Source organism: Seriola lalandi, unplaced genomic scaffold (genome assembly GCF_002814215.2).
Source record: "Seriola lalandi dorsalis isolate HSWRI2012SDOR001 ecotype SW California unplaced genomic scaffold, Sedor1 jcf7180002054780, whole genome shotgun sequence".
Taxonomy (NCBI): domain Eukaryota; kingdom Metazoa; phylum Chordata; class Actinopteri; order Carangiformes; family Carangidae; genus Seriola; species Seriola lalandi.
The window spans coordinates 51298-59702 of record NW_019525333.1 but is presented as its reverse complement, the minus strand read 5'-3'; the positions used below and the strand labels follow the sequence as shown (position 1 = coordinate 59702).

General features: G+C 46.1%; 1 protein-coding gene across 3 annotated transcripts; it reads left to right on the top strand.

Annotated features, from left to right (window-relative positions):
• Positions 1-696: 696 nt before the first annotated feature.
• On the top strand, positions 697-7431 carry smad10a (SMAD family member 10a). 3 transcript variants are annotated; one of them, XM_023425448.2, is made up of 11 exons: positions 697-970; positions 1737-1911; positions 2008-2031; positions 3039-3251; positions 3341-3598; positions 3766-3864; positions 4070-4123; positions 4849-5032; positions 5686-5854; positions 6038-6176; positions 7143-7431. In XM_023425448.2, exons 1-11 carry the CDS (start codon positions 734-736, stop codon positions 7352-7354), a joined length of 1764 nt encoding a protein of 587 aa, XP_023281216.1. In that variant the 5' UTR covers positions 697-733; the 3' UTR covers positions 7355-7431. The 3 variants fall into 3 exon arrangements, with proteins under 3 accessions (XP_023281216.1, XP_023281214.1, XP_023281215.1); XM_023425446.2 differs by having other exon boundaries at positions 3341-3613; positions 3763-3864; XM_023425447.2 differs by having other exon boundaries at positions 698-970; positions 3763-3864.
• Positions 7432-8405: the final 974 nt, after the last annotated feature.

Sequence of the window (8405 nt, the reverse complement as noted above, 5' to 3'; positions counted from 1 at the left end):
TATATATATATATATATATATATATATATATATATATATTACTGTATATATAAATAAATAAAATTTATTATTATTATTATAATAGCAAGGTGGCTAATAACCTGATGTGCCTTTCACACCAGCACAGTGAGCTTGGGTCTGACTGGGTACAGCAGCTGTCCTGGCTCCACAGCCCTGATCCCAGCCGGGTTTGAACAGGGCTGTTGACAGTCTGGCTGTGAGCTTCTGTAATAATAAGTCATTATTTAATACAGCTTGGTGTGGTCCTATAGGCCCCTCAGCCAGCTCACATCAAGGTAAAGTAGTAATGTGACATACAGGAGGGGGAAGGTCCAGATAGCTACATACCACAGTCTCATGCCATCATCCTCCTCAGTACAGAAAGATGTCCAGTTGTCATGGAAATATAGATGTTCACGTCTCTAACCCGCTGAGCATGTTCAGGACTTCACGTCTTAAAACTTGAGAGTAAAAGTTCACGAGAGTTTTTTCTTTTTCATCTCCTCACTTGCAGAGAAGATAAAATCTTTAAATGTGAGTGTGTCCAGAATAAAACAGCTGGTGGTCTGAAACGCTCTGACCACAGGACAGGCGCCGTTCAGAGCTCAGGCCCTAATAATAACAATAATGATAATAATGATGATAATGATACAGACACAGTGAGTTCAGGGCCAGCGTGAGTTTTCCACAGTGGATATTGACTTGTGATCTTGTGTCCCGTGGCAGCAGCATCATGTCGGTGAACCCTCCGAGCAGCAGCGACGCCTGCCTCAGCATCGTCCACAGCCTCATGTGCCACCGGCAGGGCGGCGAGAACGAGGGCTTCGCCAAGCGGGCCATCGAGAGCCTGGTGAAGAAGCTGAAGGAGAAGAAGGACGAGCTGGACTCGCTCATCACCGCCATCACCACCAACGGCGTCCATCCCAGCAAGTGTGTGACCATCCAGAGGACACTGGACGGAAGGCTGCAGGTCAGTCCACCTCACATACACAGATTGTACTTCATGTGCATTACCTTCAGTTTAATTCTATTTTTAGAATCTGAAACTGCTCTCAGGTTGATCTGTGCGAGTGTCTTTTTACAGACCAGGACTCAGGGCCAGTTTGTGGAGTTCATATATTAGAATATTTGTATATTATATAAGATATGTTCATTTTATTTCATGGTATATCCAACCTGTGAACACACACGGTGACGGCACAACAAAAACACAACCCTGAAGCCTCCTACCGACGTCTCTCAATCCCTTCTGGTACACTTGTGTGTTTGGTCTGCTCTGTTCAGGTTGGTGTGAAAGTTGTCAATCACACACGGGAAAGCAAAGAATACATATCACATGATTTTGAGATATCAAGCTCTATAAATATCAAGCTCTGAAATTTAGTGGCGGACAGACTGTCACTGTTTGTTGTCGTGAGCCTGTTGAGCACGATGCTGAAGTCTGGTCCTCTAACGGACTAAAGCTCAGCACCACGGACGGCACCGCTCCGTCAAGGCGTTTCAGAGATACTGTGTCCACGAGAACGGGACGTACAGACGGACAACCTGAAAACAATATGGCTACGGCTCTGACTGTCGCTGGCGTGGAGGAATAAAAATCAATAATAAATAATGATTTGTGTGGGGAGGGAATCACATGGAGTCCTGAAAACACTCATGGAGCCAGAAGGTGGTTTAGGTTAGACTCAGTGACCATGACAGATGGTGTTGTGATGAACCCACCCCTCTCTCCTCAGGTGGCGGGCAGGAAAGGCTTTCCTCATGTCATTTATGCGCGGCTGTGGCGTTGGCCCGACCTCCACAAGAACGAACTCAAGCACGTCAAGTTCTGCCAGTACGCCTTTGACCTGAAGTATGACAACGTGTGTGTCAACCCCTACCATTACGAGAGGGTTGTGTCTCCCGGCATCGGTAGGTCGTCTTTAACAACCGTTCAGTGAAGTTCTACAAACTGTGATTCCTCATGTTCTGAGTTTTCTAATGTGTTCTCTCTGTCCTCTCTCACAGTTGGTCTCAGCCTTCAAAACACAGGTGAGTCCTCCACATCATGACCTCACTCAGGGTCAGGTTGACTGTCATGTCCTCACACATGTATAACACACACACACACACACACACACACACACACACACACAGTCTTTAGAGTGGGGCTGGGTGATCTGACCTATAGATATTGTCTTTGATATTTTCAGTATACTTCGATATTATACTTTTGATAGTTTTCGCTACAGAGACATTAAATGTTACTCAGCAGTCTAAAAGACAAGTTGTGAGCTCGGCATCAAACCGCATCTCAGGACAGGTCGGGGCTAGCTGGTTAGCATGCTAATTTCAGTAGAAATGTCTGAAATACAATAGATGGAGGTCTGGGTCATGACATCGTCACTGTGGCTCCTTCACACACTGTTGACAGTGTTAATTCATTTTTTGAACATTTTAAACTAAAATTCTGGCCAGATCTGACACATTGCACCTTTAAAGTTGACATTGTGACAAAAGGCTGCAGTGCATGGTGGGAAGGACAGTTTAAAACCTGCTGAACAAACATGAATACATGCAGGATGGGCAGAAATGAATCAGAGTGAATCTAGACTATTGATGGCTAGACTTAATGGACCTCACTATAAATAATCAATAATAGCTTTTTCATTATGTAGGTGATGTTGGATGATATTTGATGAACTAGAGAGGCTGTTTGATTCAGATCCTCCGATCTGACTGAGTTTGAGTTTGTTGTCACTTTAGATGATAGTGAGTCTATTCATTTATCTTTCCATGAGATTTTATCTCACGGATTGTAACGTAGCTTAGCGCAACGTAACGTAGCTTAGCGTAACATAACGTAATGTAACGTGATGGCATCCAGAGATCAACTGACAGCTTTTTAAAATTGCTATAGATTTAGATGACTTATACATATTTTGATTTGTTGAGAGGGAGAGAGAGATTTTATACAAACTAAATGTTCTGCTGTTTTCATTGAGAGTCTGTGTACGCTTGTAAATGACATTTCTGACCTGACCTCCTGTGTCCTGCAGCAACACCAGGCGGCCTCATCAAAGAGGAATACATCCATGATTGTATACAGATGGACCTCCCCCCCGGCATGCCTCTATCTGACCACCAAGCGGCCCTGAAGCTGCCTCCTCCGGACCACTATGGCCAGCCCCTGCCTCCTCGACAGCTGTCCTCTGAGCCCCATGGACCCCCACCTGTCAGCAGATACACTAACCTGCCTGTATCACCCAAAGGTAAAGTATTGTATAGTAACGTAACATAACGTAACATCTGATCTAGATAGATAGAGCAGATCTGATGTGTTCCCTTGTTGTCCTTCCAGTGTCTGGCTCCGCCTCCATGATGCCACTGCAGGGCGCTCACAGCGACAGCCATCTCCAAACTGCATCTCCACAGGCTCAAGTCATGACCCCGGCTCCACGACCTCCGACTCCAACTCAACCCCCACCTCAGCAACAGGCTGCCCAGCAACCCTCACAGCCCCCCCACTCACAGCAGCCCTCCCTACCTCCTGCTCACTCACATGGTCAGAACGGATACAGCAGCAATAAACACTCTCAGAGTCAGGCTGTCTTCCACAGTGAGTTCACACACAGTGAGTTAATGAACATATATAAAATCAATCAGAGAAACTATGTTCATTACCAAAAATAAAATAAAATAAAGATTAGATAGATGGATGGATGGATAGATAGTTCGTTTTTTTGATGGACACTGATGGTTCTTTACTTTTCTGTAACACAGCAGTTTGGACAGGCAGCAGCACAGCCTCCTACACTCCCATAGGACCCCAGCAGAACGGGCGTGGTCACCAACAACCTCCCCTCCATCATCCAAACCACCACTGTAAGACACGCTTCAAAACCTGAATCTAATGTTGATGTCTGTCATTTTAGAAAGTCTCTCATTGTATTTACTTCAGTGCCACACGGATCTGTGGTGTTAATACATATATGGAAAATGTATTGATGAATCATAAATGCTCAGGAAACATGCACATCCCTCCAGAGGCGGAGCTCGTGGACTAATCTACACTCTCTGTCCTTTTCAGGGTCTCAGCATCATGGCTCCACCTCTTTCCCTCCTTCTGTGTCCAATCATCCAGGTTAGAGACTGTGTGTAACCAACACACTGATACTGGTGCTACTGGTTTTAACCAGTGTTCTTGGACTTGAATTGAACTGGAATTGTTGATCTGAGTTCAGAGATGTGTTCATGAGCATCAGTATTTACATCCTGGTCGTCTGCAGGAACTCAGAGACACAAACACACTGATTCTCTGTCAGTATCATCAGAGGAAATGTGGCCTCCACAGTCAGAGTTGGTGTCTGTGGTGTAGATCCGACACATTTATCTCTAAGAAGTGCAGACGTGCAACCACAACTTCCTTTTGGTTCTTCTGTGTTTTCTTTAATATTTGTAACGGAAGAGCTCATGTGATAACACGACCAGGACAAAGTCCTGTAACAGATGACGCGGTAAATGCAGCCAAATGAACTTCAGTAATAAAAGAGAGGAGAGTGCAGTTACAGCCTGCGGTGTTTTTACAGTTTGTGGATTGTTTATCTTGGCGACAGTTATCAGATATTTGCTCCATCTTTCTAAGAATCAGCTCTATTTTCAGTTTGTTTTCCAGCTGCACTGTGTTCACAGAGGCAGATAAAACTGTGACTTCAGTAAATCCAGTGGAACACACAGTCCCCTTCTGTTACTGCATCTCGTCCTCTTATTTATGTCCATGTGCCATGAGGACAGAGACGCTGCCCTGCAAACATGACACGTACAGCGTCACGTCTGCAGAGTTTCGTTAACTGTCTGTTTTCACTGCAGGACCAGAGTTCTGGTGTTCGATCTCCTACTTTGAAATGGACGTTCAGGTGGGCGAGATGTTCAAGGTGCCCTCCAGCTGCCCCGTGGTGACCGTGGATGGCTACGTCGACCCGTCAGGAGGCGATCGCTTCTGCCTCGGCCAGCTGAGTAACGTCCACCGCACAGACGCCAGTGAGAGAGCCAGGTGAGTGGATGGAGACAGACACTCCTCTGCTGTATCTCTATAATGGATTTATAGATATTTCTATGTAAAGGAGTAAAGAGAAACACCTTATTTAATTCATATACTGCATCACTGCTTATCGGTTAGGACGCTGTGTCCTAAATACTGGGGATAAGAAAATAACAGACTGCAAAAGCTACAAGACTGAGACTGTTTGAGCACGACAGACTCAAAGGTCTGAGTCTGCTTCAAACGAACTGGGTCACATGATGTTTGTAGCTAGGGATTGGTACTGAAACCTGGTAATAAACAGGCCCCGGGTCTAAAGTGTTTAAAGACCGAAGTATCGATAAGCTCTGACGTCATTGTGTTTTCAGCACTTGAGAAATTATGAAAATGATTTCCTGTTTATTATTGCGACATAAAATTTTTTTGTACAAAATAACAAAAAGTACCGGATCGATAAGTACCGTATAGTACCGTTAAAATCTTAACGATACCCATCCCTACGTGTAGCTGGTCTGAGGCCTCTCAAAAAAGAGCTGAGAGAAAAGTTTCAACGGTCACCTTTCACTCCACACCTGCACACGTTTCTCTTCAAAACACAACCAAGTGAAATCTTTTGTTTCTCACTTTTGACCAAGTGCTTGTCCTGATGTCTCCTGTGTGTTCAGGTTACACATAGGTAAAGGTGTGCAGCTGGAGTGTCGTGGTGAAGGTGACGTGTGGATGCGCTGCATGAGCGACCACGCTGTGTTTGTACAGAGCTACTACCTGGACAGAGAGGCGGGCCGAGCTCCAGGTGACGCTGTACACAAGATCTACCCTGGAGCCTACATCAAGGTCTGGATCCAGCTCTCTCTCTCTCACACACAGACACCAGGGGGCAGCGCTGAGCCCAACCTCCATTTGAAATTAGCTCTTTTTTTTAGCTGCAGTAACAGACTGAAGTATGAACTGTTGTGTTGTGAAGAGTGACGCTGCCTGTCCAGCTGTTGTAATTCCAGCTGTTTGTGCGTTGATCAGGTGTTTGACCTGCGACAGTGCCACAGACAGATGCAGCAGCAGGCGGCGACGGCTCAGGCTGCAGCTGCTGCACAGGCCGCCGCTGTGGCGGGAAACATTCCTGGTCCGGGCAGCGTCGGAGGCATCGCTCCTGCAGTCAGTAAGTAGTGTTAAAACTTCATTAAAATACAACATCCTCTTCTTGACCCGTTCACAAACACTGAGCTCTCACAACATCCAGTTGCCAGTGGTTTCCAGATGTTGCCACTCAGGCTACAAAATGTGCCTGCAGATGCTGCTCAGAGCTGAAGAAGTCCAAACTCACACTGCGGTCACAGACAGAGCTCTGCAGCATCTGCATTACAGTGTGTACTAGCATTATCATAGAAACCATGACAACCAATGTAATTAAACTTCATTATTAACGAGTCCCTCCAGAAAGTCGCAATCGCAATAATTAACGCAAATTCAGCCAATCCCTGTGAAGTCTGCGCGACCTTGCATTTTTGTCCAATCACTGCAACTTTGATCAAAAATCATCACAGTTTCCTGCGAGTTGAACCAGTCGCACCAGGCCCAGAAAACATCCTTTCATTCATCCTTCACTCTGATGAAACTGTTTCATAGGCACAAATCGTGGGGGGGGGGTGTCCATGTTATAAATTGATAAATTCATGAAGTTATAAAGATCAGCTCTACCTGTGATTCAGACAGAGCAGAGGAGCAGAGTCTCTTCTTCTGTTTCCCTATAAGATTTGTGAAGACTGGGTCACCGCCTGCACTGACCTGGAACAAGTTGCCTTACATTTTTAATGAATTAGACAAAAGCAGAGAAAAAAACTTCTAAAAACATCACAACTTTTTAAGGAAAGCTTCCGTGAAATCAGGTTTTTCAGCCGCAACAATCCAAGAAAAGCCTGTGAACCTTCGGAGCGACTGAATAACCGGACGATATAAATCTATATAATTTATGATTCTTAATACTTGTTTATACTTATACAAAACAACTGATCTAACCAACATAATCCGGTCAAACTAATGTGCCTGTGATCATGTGATCATGTCAGACATGTACATGTGGTCTGTGTGGATCAGCTGTCAGTGGGTCTGTCACCTGTGATTTCAGGTCTGTCTGCGGCGGCCGGGATCGGCGTGGACGACCTCAGGCGACTGTGCATCCTGCGGCTCAGCTTCGTGAAGGGCTGGGGGCCGGACTACCCGCGGCAGAGCATCAAACACACCCCCTGCTGGGTGGAGGTCCACCTGCACCGCGCCCTGCAGCTTCTGGATGAGGTGTTGCACACTATGCCACTGGCAGACCCAGGACCTGCTAACTGAAGACCAAGACCACGTTCAGATTGTGATCTGGATTCTGTGAACGTGCACAGACACGTTTGTTTCTGCTTCAGGCCAAATATGTAAATGATAAAGTAAATCAATCAGAAACACACAGAAACAACAACATATGATGCTCGTAACAATCAGTGCGCACACACACACACACACACACACACACACACACACACACTAAAACCAAAAGGTCTGTAGCCACGCAGACAGGAAGTTCTGATGTCTGGGATGTTTCTAAGGCTTTACTCTCCAGTCTGGACTCAGAGAGACCGGATTCTGGATTCTGGATTCTGGACTGGACTCTGGACTGGACTCTGGACTGGACTCTGGAGAGCTTCATCCATGCTCCGACCAGTTCGTCTGCACTATACAAATGCAGGGACGCGTGTCAGAAATCCACTTCCCTACATTTATTTTAGGAGTGTTCTGCACATTCACTCATGGACTACACACACACACACACACACACACACACACACACACACACACACACACACACACACACACACGTACATGAGCGTGTTCTCCAGGAGTCGACAACTCTCCAGACAGAAAACTGAGTCCTGCTGGTTGAGCAGGACTGATGTGTGGATTCAGGAACCAGTGTTATGTGGGTCATCTGTGCTTGTGCTGCTCTTCACTGTATCAGACTGTCAGCTCTGACGGCGCTCAGCTCAAACTCTTATTTTTCTACCAAACGGCTAAAAAGCCAAAAACATTTAGCTTTAAAGTAGTGTTGTTGTTCTCTGTGACAGTGCTACCCTGTCTGTAACCAAAGCCAGAATACCTCATAACTACACGGTCACAGTTTAGTTTCCCACCTGAGCCCCAGGTAGAGAGGCTGAGGTCAGAGGTCAGCTCTGAGGTCAGAGGTCAGAGGTCAGGTGCACAGACAGTTGTACAGCAGGATGGACGTGCAAAACACCAGACCACCTGAGCATGTGATACCTGTGCCTTCCTCTGGTCTCACCTGTGAGGAAACCAGCAGTTGATCTGAGCGAGTTGTGTCCAGGAAGTCCATGAGTCGTTGCCCCCCCCC

Excerpts from the sequence above, each read along its gene's own strand:
- smad10a (XM_023425446.2), top strand. The coding sequence starts at position 734 with ATGTCGGTGAACCCTCCGAGCAGCAGCGACGCCTGCCTCAGCATCGTC. Across the intron at positions 1,912-2,007 it reads GGTTGTGTCTCCCGGCATCG|TTGGTCTCAGCCTTCAAAAC; the intron begins GTAGGTCGTCTT and ends CCTCTCTCACAG. Across the intron at positions 4,124-4,848 it reads TTCTGTGTCCAATCATCCAG|GACCAGAGTTCTGGTGTTCG; the intron begins GTTAGAGACTGT and ends TTTTCACTGCAG.